The 21,411-nt window shown below is 40.5% G+C and overlaps 4 protein-coding genes across 7 annotated transcripts; 2 read left to right on the top strand and 2 right to left on the bottom strand.

The window, feature by feature from the left end:
• LOC104417698 (serine/threonine-protein kinase STY13) lies at positions 1–3,865 on the top strand. Of its 4 annotated transcripts, XR_001983026.2 has the most exons (8): positions 1–149; positions 347–1,095; positions 1,658–1,790; positions 1,921–2,116; positions 2,199–2,323; positions 2,443–2,601; positions 2,853–3,234; positions 3,508–3,861. XR_001983026.2 is itself a non-coding variant. In XM_018866537.2 (6 exons), exons 1-6 carry the CDS (start codon positions 965–967, stop codon positions 3,162–3,164), a joined length of 1,056 nt encoding a protein of 351 aa, XP_018722082.1. In that variant the 5' UTR covers positions 189–964; the 3' UTR covers positions 3,165–3,427. The 4 variants fall into 4 exon arrangements, 1 of the variants encoding a protein (XP_018722082.1); XR_001983034.2 differs by lacking the exon at positions 1–149 and having other exon boundaries at positions 186–1,095; positions 2,298–2,323; positions 3,508–3,865; XR_001983024.2 differs by lacking the exon at positions 1–149 and having other exon boundaries at positions 190–1,095.
• A 495-nt stretch (positions 3,866–4,360) lies between these two features.
• On the bottom strand, positions 4,361–6,840 carry LOC104434248 (pentatricopeptide repeat-containing protein At1g08070, chloroplastic). Its single transcript, XM_010047220.3, has one exon. The coding sequence runs from the start codon at positions 6,773–6,775 to the stop codon at positions 4,679–4,681; it is 2,097 nt and encodes a 698-aa protein (XP_010045522.2). The 5' UTR covers positions 6,776–6,840; the 3' UTR covers positions 4,361–4,678.
• A 1,296-nt stretch (positions 6,841–8,136) lies between these two features.
• LOC104417688 lies at positions 8,137–8,899 on the bottom strand. Its single transcript, XM_010028921.3, has one exon. It carries the CDS (start codon positions 8,737–8,739, stop codon positions 8,266–8,268), a length of 474 nt encoding a protein of 157 aa, XP_010027223.2. The 5' UTR covers positions 8,740–8,899; the 3' UTR covers positions 8,137–8,265.
• Positions 8,900–9,818: 919 nt separating this feature from the next.
• On the top strand, positions 9,819–14,988 carry LOC104417677 (pachytene checkpoint protein 2 homolog). The gene is made up of 14 exons (XM_010028912.3): positions 9,819–10,086; positions 10,226–10,289; positions 10,563–10,669; positions 10,927–10,994; positions 11,206–11,309; positions 11,382–11,486; positions 11,815–11,904; positions 12,009–12,084; positions 12,913–12,982; positions 13,064–13,134; positions 13,317–13,407; positions 13,789–13,916; positions 14,135–14,251; positions 14,365–14,988. The coding sequence occupies exons 1-14, from the start codon at positions 9,819–9,821 to the stop codon at positions 14,503–14,505; spliced, it is 1,500 nt and encodes a 499-aa protein (XP_010027214.2). The 3' UTR covers positions 14,506–14,988.
• Positions 14,989–21,411: the final 6,423 nt, after the last annotated feature.

Below are 21,411 nucleotides of genomic sequence, written 5' to 3'. Positions count from 1 at the left end.
AGGGAATGGGTGGAACTAAATGCAAGACAGGCAATGTGGACTCACTCACTAGACAAAACCTGTCTGCCTCATCTCTGCAGTCCTGCCCTCTCTTGCCACATCGAACTCTTTTACTGTTATCCATCGGTACCTCAAATTTTTTACGGAAGGTACCATCTTCTTTCTCCCGTTCATGCTTCATGCCCCCCATGTTTGTCGATCAGTCCCCATGTGCTCTTTCATTAGTTTACGTCTTCCAATCCATGTTACATTATTCACTCACTCTCTCTCTCTCTCTCTCTCTCTCTCTCTGTGCTTTGTTTATTGAACACGCTCTCTTATCTTTTTTCCGTGATTCTGTCTGCAGATCAGAGTAGAGCCCTGCACACCCCTCAAAGATTTATAATCAAATCAAGACTCCCAAAAGGCTATCGACCCTTTTAGTAGCTTTCCATCTCCGTTGTGTTCGCTGATGAAAGATTGGATCTTTCCGCGAGAAATCATGTTGATTGCTTCTCCTCCCCTGTTCCACTTTTTGGGGATTCTTCTTCTTACCCGATGAACTCGGAAGCATCTTTTTATTTTTTTGGGTCTCCGAGCTGTCTTGTTTTCTCTTGTTCTGTCCTTATCAAGAACTGCACTCTCTCTCTTCACCTCCTGCTTCAGTGTTCCATCTCTGTGTCTGAAACGTTTGGGGTACCCATTTCTTTTTGCCACGCCTTCAAGTTTTGAAGGTGGTCTGGTCTCTTCGAAAATAAGGAAAAAAAAAAAAAAGATTCTTGATTTTGGGGACAGTGCATTTATGAAAAATGCAGTAAATTGCAGGACATGTCTTATCCGTTGGTAATGCTGAACGAACCTTTTCCCGCTGTTTTTGAAGTGCGTTTTGCAAATTTAGTCCGAAATGGCATGGAGCTACTGGAATGACGTGCTTCAGATAATTATCATATTCTTTTTTGCTTAAGAGAGAGAGAGAGAGAGAGAGATGGAATCTGGGAGTAGAATTTACTCAAATGACGATTTCCGGATGGATGCTAAATGGCTTATTGACGCGAAGAATCTGTTTGTTGGGCCAAGAATTGGAGAAGGAGCGCACGCCAAAGTCTACGAGGGAAAGTAAGCTTTTTGGTTTTTTCTTTTTAACCTCTTGTTGATTCAAGTTTCTTTCCTGGACTCTCAAGTCATTGAACTTGTGTTCTGCTTTCGCATTTTGTTCGTTTGCATGTGACGTTGCTTCAGATCTTAGTTCAGGCTGTGGAGCGTTGCTGATATGGGTCTGTTCTCTTTTGGACAATTCTGTTTGATTTGATTTTGTGCAGATGCGCCGCAACTTTGCTATTGTGATGGTTACCGGATCTGACATCACTTGATTTTTTGTTTTGTTTTTTGGGTTGTTGTTCGAAGACATCTCTTGATTTTTTTTTTTTTTTTGAACATTGAAGACATCTCTTGATTGAGTGACCAGGAAAAAGTCCATTTTGGAACTCAGTTAGACTCTACTTCGTTTCAATGGCTATGTGCAGCAATCTTCTGAAATGTCAAGGATGTTACACTTTTTGGTTTTTATTCCGGCTGAAAATTGTCATCTGAAAATTTCAAGGATGTTCTTGTGTTTTTCCTGACATTCTGATAAAGGGTGTTGAATTAATGAGAAATTCGCGTTGTTGGTGTTTTTCAGATATAAAAACCAGACGGTTGCCATTAAAATCATCCATAAAGGGGAGACTCCGGAGGAAATTGCCAAGAGAGAAGCACGATTTGCAAGGGAGGTGGCCATGTTGTCTAGAGTTCAGCACAAAAATTTGGTCAAGGTAGGATTGAGAAGTTACTCTTGTTGCTTTCTTTTGTATCTTCATCATTATATGCTAATGGAAGAGATTGGTAGCTTGTGAATATAAAGACCCTTTTGCTGACACTTTGCTAAACCTTTTGAATGGCCAGTTTATTGGAGCCTGCAAGGAACCAATAATGGTGATAGTCACTGAGCTTTTATCAGGAGGAACTTTACGTAAATATTTGCTGAATATCCGCCCAAGATGCTTAGAGACATGGGTTGCAATTGGTTTTGCCCTTGATATTGCACGTGCAATGGAATGCTTGCACTCTCACGGGATTATACATAGAGATCTCAAACCCGGTAATCTTCACGTTTCCAAGTCCTGGATGCTTGATTATGCTTGACAACATGCTCAAGTACCCCTTACTGGATTTCTCTGCAGAAAACTTGCTATTGACTGCTGACCAGAAAACAGTAAAATTAGCAGATTTTGGTTTAGCCAGAGAGGAGTCATTAACGGAGATGATGACTGCTGAAACAGGGACTTATCGTTGGATGGCTCCAGAGGTACTCGATACATGGACACACACAATCACATGTGCTGGATAATGGATTCGCCATAGCGTGAGCACAAGCATGATTTTGATGTAAGCTCTTACTTTTTGTTTTTGTTACTGTTGGGGCAGCTATACAGCACTGTTACATTAAGGCAGGGAGAGAAGAAGCATTACAACCATAAAGTGGATGCTTATAGCTTTGCGATAGTGTTGTGGGAACTTCTACACAACAAATTGCCTTTTGAAGGCATGTCAAATCTTCAGGCAGCTTATGCAGCTGCGTTCAAGGTAATAGACATTCTCAGGCTCTCATAAAATGATCCTGTTAACTGGTGGACAGGGCCACTTGTTAGACAACCTATTATAATGTTTTGACAATTTCAAAGCATTGCCATTGTGGTATGCAATGCTTTGAACTATTCCATATAAAGTATGCTTAACAAATGTCTCGAGTGTAACAAGAATCCTCATAAAGAAGTGGTATTTCCAGTTTGGCTTAGCTATGTCTAATGGTGTAAAGTGTTGTCCTGAAATTTCAGAATGTGAGGCCCAGTGCTGATAATCTTCCGGAGGAAATGGCTACTATTCTCACTTCGTGCTGGAAAGAGGATCCTAATGATCGCCCCCACTTCAGCGAAATAATCCAAATGCTCCTTAATTATCTATACACCGTATCTCCTCCCGAACCAGTCATTCCTTCGCGAATCTTCACTTCTGAGAACAGAGTCTTGCCACCGGAATCACCTGGTACAAGCTCCTTGATGGCAAGACGTGATGCCTCGGGAGAAACGCCTAAAGCAAGGGAAAACAAGCCAAAGGGCTGCTTCTTCTGCTTTGACCAATGTTACTAACTGCACTAGCTAAAGATAGAATGGATGGGAGTCTGGTCCTTCATGGAGTCAAGACACCTGTAAAAGAAAGGTAAGTTTGGTCTTGCCCCATCTGTTCACTTTGTACCCAGAAAGGCTTATCTATGTCCGTTCATTGCACATTCCAAATGAAAAGGATAAAAATGCGCACTTGTTTCACACTATCCAAAATGTGCTACGAACCTCAAATGCTATATTTCCTTTTCTCTATGTGTCCGAGAATGTATTTCAGTGAAGCTTAGCAAGTTTCAGGTCATTGTCCCTGCATCAAAATTCGTGTAGCTCATGCATTTTACTCCATCTGATACATTTTCTCAATTTACAGGATCCTAGTTGCTTATCTAGCTATGTCATGGAAGAAACTCGAGTATTTAGTTTTGGGTATTGTATGATGCTTCAAGCTAAATGGGAAATTGTTCAACATTATCCGGAGAAGTTCTGCGAGATGGATAGGGAAAACCCTGCCTCTCCTTGAAATCTTTGCGTGTAAACAAGTCTATTACTACAAAGATGCATTTTGCGGTTTTCGCATTTGGGCGAAAACCATTGTCCATGTTGATCTGTATGTCCCGTGGTTTTAATTTTTAGTAGCTTCAATCTAGCAAATAAAGTTTAATATTTATTTTTTTCCTGAAAAACTAGTGATTGACTAGACAGTTTGCCTAGACATAATTCTGTCAGCAAGTTCATCATCGAAACGGGGATATAAAATTTCATTCCATCCATGATACGCTGAGTATACGGATAGTTGAAGTCTATGGGGAAGAGGGAAGTTTTATTAATTAAGTCTGTCAAAGTGAGTGACTATCTAGACATGCAACTGAACAGATCTTAAAACTAAATGCTGAATAGGAAGAATAAAAGTAGCATCTGCAATATTCTGAAGCTGAGATATGCTTGTATTGTCAAAACTATTGACCGAATGGCGAGTGGCACTATCTTTAATACTCCATGAGTTCTTCAGATAAATAAACTTCTCCTTTCAGTGCAATGCGTGCACAAACATTAAAATGTCCACATGATTCTGGTTTGGAGTTTCCCGACATGAAAGGGTTCTACATGTCCGATGCAACAATAATTTGCACTCACGATTTCAGATTTGTAATGACTATGAATCTTGAGTTTTTAATCATTTGAGGGAATCATCCCAGTAGGTGGCTTTTCAATGCTAAAAAATGTTCTTCGAAATCAGATGTTTAAGAAGATGCCGGACTAATTCATTCCAGGACTTTACATGATGAGAGCATGTATGATGGAAATGGTAATTGTACACGGAGGTTCTCAAATGGTTTCAGGAGATGGAGTTTGTACTGAACCAACCATTCACACCTTTTTTGCAAAGGAGGCTGCCCAAAGAAAGCTATGTTATCGCCCCCCCCCATTGCTAAAGAAATGAGTAAATATTCGTATCGCCAACTGGGACACGGTCAGAGAATTTTATAGTTGAATTTGAGACCGAACATCATGCAGCTCGAACACTTAACCTACCCAAGTGTTCACCAGTAGTCGTTGCAGGAACATTGCCCATCTCTGAAATGGTGGAACCTGTTCCTGTCTCTGACAATGATCTCTCTATTAAATACCTTTGAAATCATCTTTGTGGCATTATGGCAGTCCAAGCATACTCTAAGGTTTTTCGTTATTCTGATAGCCGTTCCCGGAAGGGTCCTGATAAGAGCAAAAGCAATTGCCAGCTTCTCGCTGTGATGAGAAACCGAGACCTCCTTATCTTCTTCCTCTGCATCAAATCTAGCCTCCGCTGTGTTGGGCACATAGCCAGCAGATTTGATCTCCCCTAGCATGTCCTCAATTGCCCTGTATATCTCCTTTGAGTGAGTATGCGCATCATCTTCAGAAAGAAATTCGTGAACGACTCCATCGACTTCAATCAGGCTGCAGCCAGGTGTCTTCCTAATTCCTCTCCTCTTCATCCGACTCCTCACTGTCATTGCATCTTCCAATCTCCCAACAGATGCATATAAGTTCGAGAGAAGTATGTAATCGCCACTATGCATGGGTTCCAATTTGACTAGATGCTTCAATGATTCTTCCCCGAGTTCCACATTCTTATGAACCCTGCATGAAGCTAGCAATGTTCTCCAAATAACGGCATTCGGTTTAATGGGCATGTTTTGTATTAACTGGTACGCCTCCTCGATCAACCCGGCTCGTCCAAGAATGTCAACCATGCAGCCGTAGTGTTCCATCCTGGGCTCGATGTCAAAGTCTCTACTCATACTGGCAAAGAGACACCGAGCCTCATCGACCAGACCCACATGACTACAAGCAGAAAGAACAGCGATAAAAGTCACATCATTCGGTGGAACTTTTTTGTCCTGCATCATGTTGAAGAACTCTAGGGCCCTCTTGCCTTGTCCATTGCTAGCGAGACCTTGAATGAGCACCGTCCAAGAATACACATTCTGCACGGGCATCTTCATAAACACATCGATGGCGCTAACAATTGATCCACATTTCGCATAGAAATCAACTAATGCAGTTCCAAGAGAAACAGTGAGTTTCAACCCTCTCTTCTTTATGAAGAAGTGAACCCACTTGCCAGTTTCTAGGGCTCCAAGGACTGCACATGAAGAAAGAACACTAACTAATGTGATCTCATTGGGTTCTACATTTGCAGCCTGCATCTCATGGAAAAGATTGAGCGCCTCCTTGCATTCCCTTGCTTGGGTGTAACCAGATATCATGGCGCTCCAAGCAACAACATCTTTTGGTCCCATCCGATCAAACAATCTCCTTGCAACATCCAAACAACCACATTTTGCATACATATCAACAAGACAAGTGATCAAAGTAGCGTTTTTCTGCATCCCATTTATCTCTATATAGTCTGCAATCCACTTTCCTAGCTCCAAATCAGCTAACCTCCCACAAGCAGTCAATACACTGATCAGTGTAACTTCATCAAATCCAACACCCGATTCTCGCATCCTCATAAACAACTTCACGATCTGCTCCCAATGCCCACCCTTACTGTAACCTGCAAACATCGAATTCCAAGCCATAATGTTCCTTTCAGTCAATCCATCGAACACTTTACGGGCAATCTTGATTTTGCCACAGTTTGCATACATATGAATCAGAGTGTTGCCAATGAACCCAGTTAATCTAATCCCCCTTTTCAAAACCTGGGCATGGATCTGTTCACCTTGATCTACAGCTCCTAACCTAGAGCAAGCCTTCAAAACAGAAGGAAAAGTGAATTCATCCAGCGGCACCGAGTGTTCAATCATATCCCGGTACAAAAGCACGGCTTCAAGAGGGGACTGATTCATAGTGAAACCTCTGATCATTACGTTATAAGCCGACGTATCGGGTCTGTCAATTTCATTAAAAATGGAGGCTGCATAGTCCATGGCGTTGGGGACGATGAGCGCTGCCGACTCGAGGAGGTTCTCGGCTATGGAGGGGTTGAAGAGGAGGCGGGTCTTGATGAGGTGGGCGTGAATTTGGTTCAGGTCTCTGACGTTCTTGCATTTTTGAAGGATGAGGGTTTTGGGGTTCTCTGGAAATTGAGGTATGGCAGTCAAGAAGTTGATGTTTTTGGCGGGTGTTGCTGGAGTTGCAGAAGCCATAGTTTCTTGCAACGGCTACCATGGAAGTCAAGCTCTTATGTATGAACCAGTGTGTCCTATTTGTCATGAACGGGCATTACTTTTTCTGTCAAAATGAATGCTCATGCTCATTTAGGCTTTAGCATTTATGTAAGTAAATCTCGTCGAAGACCCGATTTTCTGGGAATTTCTTTGCTGTGAAACTCCCGATCGACTTCCCCCTAATGGACATTGGTCGCGTCGAGGAAAAGTAAAAGACCATTAATTGCTGATATAACAAGATGTAGAGTGGCAGAAACAGATATATGCCTGAATCAGATGAAATTTTCATCAGAAGCAAGTTTTTCGTATGCATTTTCACCTCTGAAGCAAGTTTTTCGATCGACATAGATTGCAAGAGGGCTAATCTAGACTTCCAGTCGGATTCGATATAGCGACGTATGCGGTGAAACTGATATGAAGGCAAGATTGTCCTCACAGGATACTTCGACAAGATTCTTTGTACATTTTATGTGTAACTTTAGGAATTTATACAGGTTTATTCGCCTTTGCAGGATACCCGCGTGAATAATTGTTGCCACTTGCCAGGAATTTATCCAGGTTTATTCGCCTTTTGCTAGAAAATGAATCGAGGTCCCAGGAATTAGATGCACACTTTATCACTTGGAATCCCTAGAAAAAGCAGCAATTCGCCTATAAATTCACTTCAGAAACTGAGCTTTGAAGTGTGAGAACAAAACGCCTGAAGAGATGTATAAGAGCGGTGATTGCCAATCGTGGCAGCAGAATGGCTGGGACACCTCATCCCAAGAATACCATGAGCACCTCACAAGAATAGCGAGGTCGCCCAGTATCCATCCGAACGTCCCTCAATACCCGAATGTGCACCCTGCGTTCCACCAGAAAGTCACTTATGAAGAGGAGAGTGAATGTCTCCAGAGCCAGCACCAGCACCAGCACCAGCACCACCATCACCCCCCTCAGTTCCAGGAGAAGGTCGAAGTGATGAAGTTCGAGGAGGAGAGGTTCGGGCGTAACAGGAATGATGAGTTTGTAATGGTTGAAGAAGTCGTCGAAGTGAGGTCTGATGGCTACGTTCCACCGAAGCACCGAGGATTTGAACTGTGCAAGTGGGACACCTGAAAAGCGCATTAGGCCCGTAGAGCTATGAATGTCCACACTTAATTTGGCAGGCAAAATAACCTCCCTTCTCGTAAGGGTGTTACTAGCAACCTTAATATAAATAAAAGGCCTGTCTTTTGCTGTCATCTCAGTTTCTTTTAATCATGCTTGCTTGATGCCTTCTTATGCTACGCTCGCCAGCAAAATCACATTTCTAATCAGACTAAACCGGCAGATTCAAAGTGTTACAAAGATAAGCATTTGCAGAAATCAACATCGATAGAAGGAATAGTAGATCTCAGCAATGGAAATTTACAGAAGCCTATACAAGAAATGTGATTGAATTGACAACAGCCAAAAGCTGTGGGACTAATGTAAGGTGAATCTGATCAAAATTGATTGTCTAGTAAACTCGGACTCGGAGCATCGGGCTCATTATATCTTCTTGATGACATCAGATTGAACAGATTCCTCAAGCTATTCCTACTCTCCCGCTTCCTCCTAATGACTTTACCGGCCCCGGGCAACTCCCCGAATGGGTCGTCCAAATTCAACTTTGCCTCGAGCTTCTTGGCGACCGTCACGATCTCGTACGAATCCCACAGGGATTCCCTGAAGTCCCAGGGACCGCCGCTGAGACTGCCCTTGCCCTTGGAAGGCACCACCGACTTACCACTTATTGCCTCCATCTTGAACCGGGAAGGCCTGCTCTTGAAGTTAAGCCGGCGGGTGTCAAACTCGCTGCTGGCGGCCACTCTGGAGCCGCTGGAGTGGCTGTGCCAGGCTTGCGCCACCGCCTTGAGGATCTCAAGCTCGTGCTCGGGTTCATGCTTCTCTGGCTGCTGCTGCTTCTTCATCAGCATTCAGGGTTGGCATGAGGTTGGCTTCTGGTATGAGCCATGGTGGAAGAGAATCATAGCCTCACATTACTTTGTTGCTATTATGAGATGGGAAAGGTGGGTTTGCACCCATATCTGTTTTTGTCTGAGAGAATAGCGGAATCCCAGTACAGGATAAAAGATGGAGGTGAATGATTTGTCTGATTGTCCTAATCCCAGTACATCTAATCTGATGGAGCAGGATGTTTTGGTTGTGTGGATGTGAGATGCTGCTGTTCCACAGGAACTCTGTGTAGGACCAGGCTTTTTGTCTCTGTCTCTGCCTAGGAACTTTGGTTGCAAGTGTGGAATTTAAGGAATGGACTTAAACATAGAAAAAAAGAAAGAGAATAATGCTAGATGTACTAAGATTAATTTGCCACATAATATATACTGACCTATGCTGTAGGATTTTATGGAACAATGGATATATCCAATTTATTTAAAGGCCCATCAGCAACTTACGATGGAATTTTCCAATTTAGCAAATCAATCTGAATATTTTTAACATTAATATGAATGAGTTAAATGCTATTTCAAATAGTACAGATCGATTCTACATGGCAATATGTTTTTATGGACCCCATGATGCAATCACAATAATAACCATGGCCCTCAATTTAACATTAGGTTGGTGAAAAAGGAACACATTTTTTCAACCTTATTTTGGTCATTTTATTTTCTTTTGATTTAGCAATTCACACGTTTTTTTTTTTTGTAATTATGAAAAAGAAATATAAAAAAAATGAAAACTCAATTAGGCGAACAAGCTAGTCGAGTCAAGTATTAACGAGTTTGAATTCGACTTGACCAATACTCGAGTAGCTCGAGCTCAAGCTAAGGATGTCAACGGGCGGTGCCAGGACGGGCTTTCATGATACACGACAGGACCCGACCCGATCCCACCCGAAAACAATCTTGTCGAGCCTCAAGCTGGGCTCGAATTTAGGTGAGTCGATCTCGAGCAACTATCGAGCCGGGCCCGAGCTACTCGCGAATAGCTCGACCGAGTTTCGGCCCAATTCTCTCTAATCAAGGAGGCCGGCCCAATCGTAATTACCATAATGCCACTCCTTCGGCAGCCACATATATCCGCTTCAGAGCTTCGATTCATTTTCCCTCCCAAATTTCAAAAACAGACCGAAGACGAAGACGGAAGACCCCTCTCCTCCTCTAGGGTTCGCGACGGAGACGACGATGAGCGTTCCGATGGAGATCTCGGTCACCGATCTGGCCATCCGCGACCAGAACGGCGCCGCTCCTCCGCCTCCATCTCCGCCGCCGCCGCCGCGCCCGCGCCGCCGGTCTCCGACGACAAGATCCTCGTCCCCGGTAAGCTCTCGCTCTGCGCCCCGATCTTACCTCTTCGAGTCCCCGCCGGCAGCTTCGGTTTTCCGAGCTGGCGGTTCGAGGCGCGGCGATCCGTGTCGATTTTTCTCAAGCGGAGCTTTGCGTGTGTTGGATGATGCAGTCGAGGTCTGCTTGAAACCCTCCAGCACGGCTCGCACAGACGATGTCAGATCTGCCGTCGAGAGGTAAATCCGAGAAACTCTCCGAATTACTTGTTTTTAATGTTGGCACGACGCATGTGATCGGCGGCCATGGTTCGTTCGACTATTAGCTCGTTGATGAACGAAGCATGAGATGTTCTGTTTGTTAAAGGTTAGACCGATAAACAAGGGTGCCGAGGCGAAATTTTGGTTATATAACCTCGTGTGTTTTTGTACCATTTCCAGCCTGTGATTTGAGAGAGTAGGTTGCTTTGCAGGTGAGAACTCAGAAATAATTTTTACCTTTTTAATGTTCAGGATGCTTGAAAAGCGCAGTTTGAGCTACAGCGATGGCCCCGTTCCTGTGCCGATCGATTACGTGTTTCTTGTGGATAATGTTTGGAGAATTCGTATTTGCGAGACCGGTATGTTCTGACTCTTGAGGGAAAAAATTTTCAGGTTTCTCATTGAGAGGATATAGCAGATTGAGAAACAAAACCTGATGACATCCCTGATGCTATGCTTTGTGGTTTTGTGGTTTAGGCTGGGTGGATTTGTGTAGTGGACAATGTTTAAGTTGATTATATAGGAATCTTTCTTCTTCTTTTCAGGAACTTTCTTTGTCAAATGGGAGAAAATTTTTTACACATGAGCTCTGTTTATTCGAATTTTTTCCTTGTAGATGAGGGTGTCAAAGATCATGGCGTTCTTTTGTTCTGGCAAGTCAAGCCTGTCGTGCATGTTTTCCAGGTAACTTTTGCCCAGGCATATAGGATATACTTATTCTCCCTCTTCCCTTCCTCTTACTAATGTGCAGTTCTCCCAAATATAGTCAGTCACTTCATTTTCCATCGGTATTAATGTCTGCTTCTTAGCACTGCTTGGCGTACTTAATTTGATACTCCAAAATACTGCATTTCAGCAAACCCATTAAACTCACTGCTCAAATGGTTCTTGGCAGCTTAGCGAGGAAGGACCATGTGAAGAATCAAGTGCTGATGGCCAACTATCTAGTTTCCATGAGTGGATACTCCCTGCAAAGGAATTTGATGGGATTTGGGAAAGGTGTGTTTGCGACTTTTTTCCTGGAAACCACAGGAAGTTTGTTGGTCATAACTTTTGTATATCCAAATGCAGCTTAATTTATGAACCAGGTCTGAAGCAAAGGCTGTTGCGGTATGCTCAAAGTGCACTACTTTTCACTGAAAAGGGTGTGGATCCCTTTTTAGTGTCTTGGAACCGGTCAGTGGCATTTGCACATTTGTTTGTTTTTTGTTCAGTATTTGTAGCATGGTTCCCAATGTATTGAACAGAAATGTAGCTTCAGATAGTCATGATCTTGTCAGCATTTGTCTAGGATCAATGGATAGCTATGTAAATGTGCAGTCATTAACGTATTACATGGAAATAAGAAACCAGTAACAAAATCTACTGTTAATAATCTCTAGTGCATTAATTTACACTGATACTGGCACAAGGTAGTAATCATTATATCTATATCATTAATCACTTACTTCCCCCAATTAAGGTGTTGTCAGCTTTTTGTGAATGATTTGTCCTATTTTTGCAGCATCATTCTTTTACATGGACCTCCAGGGACAGGAAAGACATCATTATGCAAAGCTCTAGCACAGAAGTTGTCTATACGTTTTAATTCGAGGTTGGCATGCGACTTTAAGATTTCTATGTCCTGTATGTTTTTGGTGGAATCTATGTAAAGTCTGGTATTGGTCTTTTGAAATTTTCCACTTTCTCTTCCTTCAGATATCCACAGTGCCAATTAATTGAAGTTAATGCACACTCTTTGTTCAGTAAATGGTTCTCCGAAAGTGGCAAGTTGGTATGTGCCTAATTCATCTCAAGATAAATTATCTGATGCCTTCTCTTCTCTTTCATATAGTCTACGTTTAGTTTTTTTTTATTAATTAATTAAATCTTAGAAGAAATATTAATATGAGGATAGTGATTTAAATCATCTAAGCATCTGATGACTTGAATTCTGCCTGTGAGAAATCGCCTCTTAGTCAGCACGCTATGCTCATGGACAAAAGATTACCTCTTTTTCTTCTACTTTTCTTTTGAAAAGAACGGCCAAATTGTGACTGATGTCGCTTCTTGCTGGTCCAAAAAATAATGAGCCTTCCTTTGCCTTGAAATTTCTACTCTCTTCCTTAAAGAATTCATGAATTAGGTTCTATTTATTTCATAGAAAATGATTGATTTGGAAAATATTTTTCTAAAAATGATTGCTTGTATTACTTACAGAATGAATGAACAAAACACATTTCATCATCCAAGAAAATGTTTAGACATAAAGTAATGAAAAGATTCTTTGTGAGTATAATTTTAAGCAATATAAGCGATCATTTTCTGGAAAATGTTTGTTAAACCATTCAATTTCCGTGAAACAAATGCGGCCTAAGTATTCTCAATGTGCTGTTTCTTCTTCAGTGGAAATAGTTTGTTTGATACTCTTCACATGGGCAAGACACAATAATTAGTGCATGTAGCCATGCTGCAGTAGTAATTTTAACTTCACTATGGAGATCTTGAGCAGATATGCATTATCCTCATATCATGTATGCATATGATTAAAATTTCCACCAATAAGAGTTTCTTCCATAAGTTGGGAGGTATGGAGTGTGTTGCTCATGATTTTTTATTTTAGGTTGCAAGGCTTTTTGAAAAAATTCAAGAGATGGTGGAGGAAGAAAACAATCTGGTATTTGTTTTGATTGGTGAGATTATAATTGCAGCGTTTTTGCAGTTTAGCTCTCTTTCCTCTTCCTTTAGACTAATATTACATGGTGATGATGCAGATGAAGTGGAAAGTCTTGCAGCAGCCCGAAAAGCTGCTTTGTCTGGTTCTGAACCTTCAGATTCAATTCGGGTACTAGTGCAATTCTCTGACTTTCCAAACAGCAGCAAATTTACATGTCTATTCTGCTCTTTCTTCAAGCACCTGCCTGAAACCTGAGAGAATAGAGTATCGAGGAATGAGAGACTAATCTAATATTCTCTGAATGCATTGTACAAGAATGAGTGTAAATTCACCATGAAATGTTTCCTCAGGTTGTGAATGCACTGCTGACTCAGATGGACAAGTTGAAGTCATCACCAAACGTAATAATTATGACAACATCAAACATTACAGCTGCTATCGGTAAGACTGATTTATATCAACTTTATATCCTGTGATTTCCATCTGTACAGGATGCTGCATGCTATGTTGGACCTTTTTGTTGATTTTTTCTATGTAATACGTTCATATCTTTGATTGCACTTTTCTACATTCATAATATTATGTCCTTATTTAGCGTTTTCTGAATTCAGTCTCTGCAGATTCTTTTTTCTGCGAATTATTCTGTCGATTTCAAGAGATTTTCTTGGAAATTAATCACCAAGTTTAGTGGAGTCCCTCATTTTAGTTCATTGTTACTTGCGGGGTTTATTCTTGTTATTGCCTGTGTGATCTCATAGGGTTCTTATGTAAGAGTAGGGTTGAAAAGTATTAACTTAAAGATTATGCCTTGCTGCGTTGCAGATGTTGCGTTTGTTGATAGAGCTGACATCAAAGCATATATTGGTCCCCCGACTCTTCATGCTCGATACGAAATCTTACGTTCTTGTGTGCAGGAACTTATGAGAGCAGGAATACTGTCAGATACAGAGGTATAGATACAGCCACGCTTATACTTTTCTGGAAGATTGTTTTGCCATGAAAGAATTGTGTTCATTTTTCTGCTGCTGTCTATCAAGTCTTGAATTCATATGCTGCGATGCCTTATGCCATCACCTGTCTGGCTTGATACTTGGGACTTTTCTTTGGCTATGGTACTGAGATTGGGTCAACTCTCACCAGCACTAAGTGCCAAGTGGAATTGTTTCAGGAGCCGGTTAAGTTCACTCTTCCAAATTATGCAACTGCTCAAGAAAGGCAGGTTGCCCAGGGACCAGAGATGGAAGGACTTTGCAAAATGTTGCTTGAAGTTGCAGAGACATGTGAGGTCAGAGAGTTCCATTTTTCTTCATTGTGTTAGCTTTGCAAGTTTACAGCTGGAGGAGATCGTGCAATATGTAAGATTTTTTATATTGACCATGCTTATATGTCCTTGTCTAGGGATTGAGCGGAAGATCATTAAGGAGGCTCCCATTCTTGACACACGCATCTCTTGCAGATGCTTATTCTTGTGATCTAGCCAAATTCTTGTGTACTATGAGAGACACAGCAAAAAAGGAGCAGACTGAGCTACCTGATTGAAGTAACCTTGGTGTACAAGAGATGTCATGCCTAAGTTTACTGGGTAAAGGGACAGTTTTCGCAATTCCTTATGCCTTCTGCTGTCACGAGAAGGTGCACCATGCAGTAAAGGGACAAGCTAATCCGCATGGATAAGCATTTACTGATCAAAGATGGCATAAGTATTATGTCCCCATATAGCCTTTTCTAAAATCAAAGCTGCGGCCTCTTTCTGCAGAGTATTCAGTAGATTTCAGCAGATTTACTTAAAAATCAATCAAGTTTTATGGCAGGCGCTACAGCTTTGGGAGGATAAGGGAGCATGTAGCACGAGAAGGGGCACCTATCCAATTATTCAATCGGCTAATCCGCAAGCCGCACAATGCTCCTCCACTTTTGTAGAGAAAATAGCAGCTTTTCCATTTCTTGGTTTCTCATGTATTCTATCGTTTTCCTATGTTGTCCGTGCATTAATCCTTGAATCAGAATCTGCATCTAGATGTATGCGCTATACCTCTGAGAAGACTAGGGGATGATTAGGCATTGTGATATAGCATTGGGAATCTAGTGATATTGTTCGAGAAAGTTCTTATTGAGCAATGACCCCTTGCTTATGGCCAAAAGTTAAAGCGATAAATCTTAACCCTCGCTTAAACAAAACTGTTCATGAAGGTGAATAAAAAATGGTCATGGCCACAATATGAAAGCAAAGCTCAGGACAAGACGAGCATGGGATGCTTTAGTTAGGTTCAAGAACATGGGTTTGGGGTGGGTCAAATGTGTATCTTAGCCTATTGACCTTGATTGGGTTTGGAGCGTAAGCTTAAATAATCGGCCTCTGCCCTAGAAATCCTAGTATTTGGTCTTATTTGGCTCATTAAACCGAGAATTGTGTTTTACGATTTTATTTCCCAAATTTGGCCCAAGAAAAATGGACCTTGCCTCATCAAACCAAATGTGGATATGTATATTGCCCACAATGAATGGGCTCAGTCCAAGAAAACCTATTGGGCCTTATTAGGTTGAGGCTTACGAAATTAAGTTTTGAAAGCCACTTTTTTCTCTCTCCTCCTGGTTGCATTTACTACAAATTTTTACTGCATTCTCTCTCCTTTTTGTAACAAAACATGTTTCTTTTCCATCTTGCTTTTGCCTCTCTCTTCCCCAAGTGCTTTCCCATCTTGATTTTGCCTCTCTTCCCCAAGTGCTCTCTTCCTTGCCTTTGTCTCAAACCTATCCCTTTCACTCACCTCAAGTGCTCCCCTCCCTTGCCTTTGTTTTTGTTGCTGTTGTCAACTTTCCAGCCTTGGCTCTAGAAATTGCCAACCACTGATTGGCCTTTTGAACTCTTTTTTATCTTCTACCCCTTATTTGATCCCGATTTCGAGCTCGAGTACGTTGCTAAGGATTTTGAAGTGGAAGAGGTTTGCAAGGTTGGATGTAATGGTGGTGGCATTGAGTTTTGCGGTTCCGGCGATGCACATGACAATTGCGTGGGATATTGTGATGGAGGAGAGAGTGGTGTATGGGTACCATGAGACCTCTCTATCTCTCATTCCTTTTTATTTTATTTTATTTTTTTTTCCCTTTTCCATTAACTCTATTTTGGAGGCTTGGTGATAGTGGTTGCTTTGACTTCTAGGTCCAGTCGGCGTTAGGGAGCTTATCGAGAGATTGAGGGGGAGAGTTCTTTGCTAGCCGTTGTGGCTCCTGTGAAGCAACTTGTGTCCTTTGCCGTTCTTGCTGGAGTATTTGTCATCATGACTTTTGGTATGAAAAATTTAACATTATTGTTGATTTGCTGTGAGGATGAGAGTAAGAGTGATCATTGTCTATGATGAGAGTTTTTCTTAATAGGATCGACTAGAATGTGGTTGTTTAAGGTTTGACGTCACACCTTCTACAGTTAACGCTGCGGACGAGCAATTGGAGCCATGGACAGAAACTCAAGTTCTTTGTCATGCTGTCCTCTAGCTACTACACATGCAGTGCATTGCGTGCGCAGACGGGGCCGTCATCGTAGAATAGATCGAGGTTTTTTAGGTATGGAGACTTGGTGATAGTGGCTGCTTTAGCTTCGAAGTCTAGTCGAAGTTGGAGAGCTTATCAAGAGGTTGAGGGGAAGATTTCTTTGGTAGCTGTTGTGGCTCTTGTGAAGCAGGTTGCATCCTTTGCCAGTATTTGTTGTCGTGACCTTTGGTATGTGGAAGTTTTAACATCATTGTTGATTTGATGTGAGAAAAAGAGTGTGAGTGATTATTGCCTATGATGAGAAGCTTTTCCTAATTGGAATCAATTAGAACATGGTTGCTTAAGGTTTGGCATTACACCTTCTATAAAAAACAATGTTTGGTGATGTTGTTAGTAGGCTTAAGACTATGCTACCATTCGATTTTCTATGTGTATCTAATTGTTTGGATACCCCTGGCTTTAGCTTGCTACTTGGAAAGATAGTGCTTTTTTTTTTTTTTTTTTTTTTTTTTTTGCTTCATGGGAAAAGTATAGTTCCTTTCAGTGATGTCATGCTTTACAATTCGTGAAGTTTAATGTACAATTACGTTTGATTCAAGTTCACATTCTTCTCGAAATTAGCTTTGCATTGCCATATGGGCTGACTATTGGCATTGGGTACATCATTTTTAAAAGTCTAAGACAAGATAGCAAACTCCCATCAAAGCAAGTCGGATCATCTCTAATTCTAAACTTTTGCATTTTCATGCTTTGGCATCTACATTGGTCTTAAGCTTGGGATTACTTTGGTTTTTGTCCACATTGACCAAAACGATGGATTTGATTCATACTTTTGTATCAATGTCCATCTTAAGTTTTCCTATGACGGTTATTGATAACAGTTCCTTTATTTTTCCTTTTTATCTTGTAAGTTTTGTCTTTTCCTTCCATTGGAATTCTTTGATTTTTTTTGTTCAAATTGTTCAATGAGGGGTTCGGAGCAATTGACAATTCATGCATAAGCTATTCAACTGTGTGATACTAAATTCAATTTTTTTTTTTTTAATCATTGGTTGTCTTTGGAAACTCTTATGCTCAATTTATTATGTAATTGCAGAGGTTGGGACACCTGGAGTGCCATAACTTAGCACGGAGGGACACTTAAGTGCCATAACTTTAAAATGGTACACTTAAGTGCCAATATCGGAGTAAAATAGGACACTTAAGTGCCACTCCGGTGAAAATCTGGCCAAATGGCTGACGTGGCCATTTTTCAGCGAGTTTGGTCCAAAACGGCATCGTCTTGCATGCTGACGTGGCGGAGAAAATGCAAAAACGACGCCGTTTTCGTGTCTACATGTAAATAATAATATAAAAATTAATTAAATTAGATTTAAAATTAATTTTATTTAAAATATTCAAAAATTTAAAAAAAAAGAAAATTTTAAAAAAATTTAGAAAAATTTAAAAATTTTAAAAAATTTAGAAAAATTTTAAAATTTTAAGAATTTTAAAAATTAAAAAAGGGGGGTTCGAACGGGGCGGGCGAGGAGCCCTCAGCCCTCCGCCTCCCGCCGCCGCCTCCCCGCCTCGTCGCCGGCCCCGACCGGGAAGGGCGCGACCCTGGAGGGGAAGGGCTCGCGGGCCCTTGCCGTCGGTCGGGGCCCCCCGGCCAGGGCGGCCGACCCTCCCCACTCCGTTGCCGGCCCTTCCGGCGGTGGCGGCGGCGGGCGAGCCCTCACCGGATCCGGCCGTGACCCTTGCCTTAGATGGGCGCGGGCCGCAACCCTCGCCACCTCCCCGCCGCCGCGAGGGGAAGGGTCGGCGACGGGGCCGAGGCCAACGGCGAGGCCCGTGAGCCCTTGCCCGGATATGGGGCGAGGGTCGCGGCCCTCGCCGCGATCCGGCGGGCTTGCAGCCCTCGCCGTCGGTCGGTCGGGGCCGGCGACCCGGCCGACCCTCCCCTCGTTGCCGGCCCTTCCGGCAATGCGGGGGAGGCGGGCGGCGGCGAGGGCTTAGCCCTCGGCCGCCCCGTTCGACCCCCTTTTTTTTTTAATTTTTTAATTTTTTTTCTTAATTTTTAAATTTTTTAATATTTTAAATTTTTAAAATTTTCTTAATTTTAAATTTTAAATAACTAATTTTAAATAATAATTTTTTTATATTATTATTTACACGTAGACACGAAACGGCGTCGTTTTTGCATTTTCTCCGCCACGTCGGTGCAAAACGACGCCGTTTTGGATCAAATTCGCCGGAAAGTCGCCAAGTCGGTCATTTGGTCGGATTTTCGCCGGAGTGGCACTTAAGTGTCCAATTTAACTTGAAAACTGGCACTCAAGTATATCATTTTAAAGTTATGGCACTTAAGTGTCCCTCCGTGCCAAGTTATGGCACTTGGGCTGTTCTTTTGCCTGTAATTGCATATTTGTTTATGGTGGTATGTTGAGCTTGCAATTGAAGGAAGTAAAGTTTATGTTGATTGCAAAACCAAGAGCGAGAACATACCAAGAGTGTCTCGCAGATAAGTGGGTATGTCATTTTCTATTATGACTGAAATATGCACATTTCACAATCTTTTGATCTCATTAGCTTACATTTGTACAATTTTTTGATAGATTATTTTGAGTACTACACTACTGGCTCGACTTATTGTCAAAATAATGGATATGACTCATCTTTTTAGAATTAAAGTTAATTTTCCCTTTATTTACATTCTTTAAATGATTAGATTTTTTTTTTTTAATTTTCTAGAGGCTGTAGAGGATAATATCATCATGCATAATATTGATAAATAATTTCAATTTAGAATTGGCATGACATTTGTTTATGAGGATGAAGCATATAAGATATATAATACATTTGCAATTTCCAAGAGGTTTGGAGTGAGAAAATGATAAAAGGTTGATAGTAGTTAATGAATATTGTGAACATGCCTTTTTTTTTTTTTTTTTTTTTTTTTTTTATAATTGTGAAGGATACTCTCCACTAATTTCACTTTATGAACAAAGAAATATTTATAGGACTATGAAGAGAACTTGATGTCAAGTTTGTATAAAATTCAAAATTGAAAATGGAGTATGGATAGTGGACAAGTTTAAGGATTTTTATAATCATTATTTCATCGATGATAAATAGAAATATCTTATATGATCATATTGACACATGATGGATACTAATAAAAGTATTTTGACTTCTATGGTTGTAGCTGGTATAAGGGCTAAAAAGCATATTTCTACCTTAGTAGTGAAGACGCGAGACAGGAGAATATTGGCTTTACTTTAAGTGATTGTCAAAATATTTTACAATTAAAGAGAATGAACTTAATTAGTGCGGGTGACTGTCAAAGTCTCATTAACCATTTTAATTGCTTACAATCAAATGGAATCAAATTTTTTTTTTTTATATACGTTTCAATTGTATGAGGAACATAGACTAATCAACTTTTTTTTGGTCTGATGGTGTATCTAAGCTAGATTATGAAAGTATTGGAGATATAGTGATATTTGATATAACTTATCATACAAATAAGTACAATTTGATATATGTTTCTTTCTTTGACTTGAATCATAATTGGAAGAATGTCATCTTTGGGTGCATTTTTATTGAATGAAACCATTGTTTCTTTTGTTTGGGCATTTCAATCTTTTCAGAGGCAAAGGGTAATAAGGTACTCAAGACTATTTTTATCGATCAAGATCATGTCATGGCGAATGCCATTAAAATTGTTCTTCAAAATACTAATAATCGTTTATGTGTATGACATATTGGGAAAAATGTTACACATCATATTTGATATCTTATTGGAAAATAGGGTTTTTTGTGATAAATACTAGCATAATTTTTTAAACGATATGTGTCAAGAATGGAGCTTAAGAGACCACAAGTGGTTGGATAACTTGTATCGGTTGAGTTATAAATGGTGTCATGCATTTGACTGGGATTTTTTTTTTTGGGTAGGAATTAGATCTACACAAAAAAGTGAGAGTACAAATAATGTCTTTCAAGATACAACATGTAAGACCGTGAGTTTATATAAATTTGTCAATCATTACAAGAAGCAATCGGAAAAAATGCGCAACTCTAAAGTTATTGATGATTTTGAATACACTAGAAGAAAGTTGTAGATAATGGTTGAAAATAGTAGAATATTGAAACATGTTGCAAATGTATAAACTCATGTCATTTATAGGAATTTCCAGGATGAATTCTTACATGTTTTGCTTGTGTTTGTTTGTAAATTAGAAATTGATGGGCCATTGCACAATCATATCATGGCAACTGAAAATAGTGAAATGAGGCATATTATTTGTTTTACTTCGGGTGATTTAACCATTATATGTAACTGTAAGTTGTTTGAAATGTGAGGATGGTAGTGTATGGATATTTTATGCATCTTGACACATGTTGTAAATGTCACAAGTATTCATTCACAATACATTCTAAAAAGATGGACAAAAGCTGCAAAACAAGGGGCTTATTGTGATGTTGGGAAAAGCTCTCATGCTGCAGTGAAGTAAAAAATATTGCGCTTGAAAAGATTGATGCAATTATCTTTCAGTGTGATGAATAATGCAGATCATGAAATTATAGAGGAGCTTGCAACTATAACTTTCTTGCATCTTTGTTCTCACTCATATCACAAACAAAATGCAATCTTTGAGAGGTAATTATCATATTAATTTCTTGGTGGAAAATGATGAATCCAAAGATGTAGAAAATTGTGAAATTTGAATACTTGATCCCCTTCGGAGAAAATTAAAAGGTAAACCAAATACTCGATTTAAGAGCATTTGTGAAAAGCGAAAGAAAAAAACGTCTTCATATACTAGAGACACCTCACATAAGGTATGATGTTTGTTAATTTGATAGAATGATTTCATTAATTAAAATCATGGAGTTTATGATACTTTCATTTTTGTGCAGGATTGACTTTTTGCGGTCATTATTGTTGGATTTTCCTTCATCAAGTAATTT

The sequence above is a fragment of the Eucalyptus grandis genome, chromosome 2, assembly GCF_016545825.1.
Source record: "Eucalyptus grandis isolate ANBG69807.140 chromosome 2, ASM1654582v1, whole genome shotgun sequence".
NCBI lineage: Eukaryota > Viridiplantae > Streptophyta > Magnoliopsida > Myrtales > Myrtaceae > Eucalyptus > Eucalyptus grandis.
This window is presented reverse-complemented; position numbering and strand designations above follow the sequence as displayed.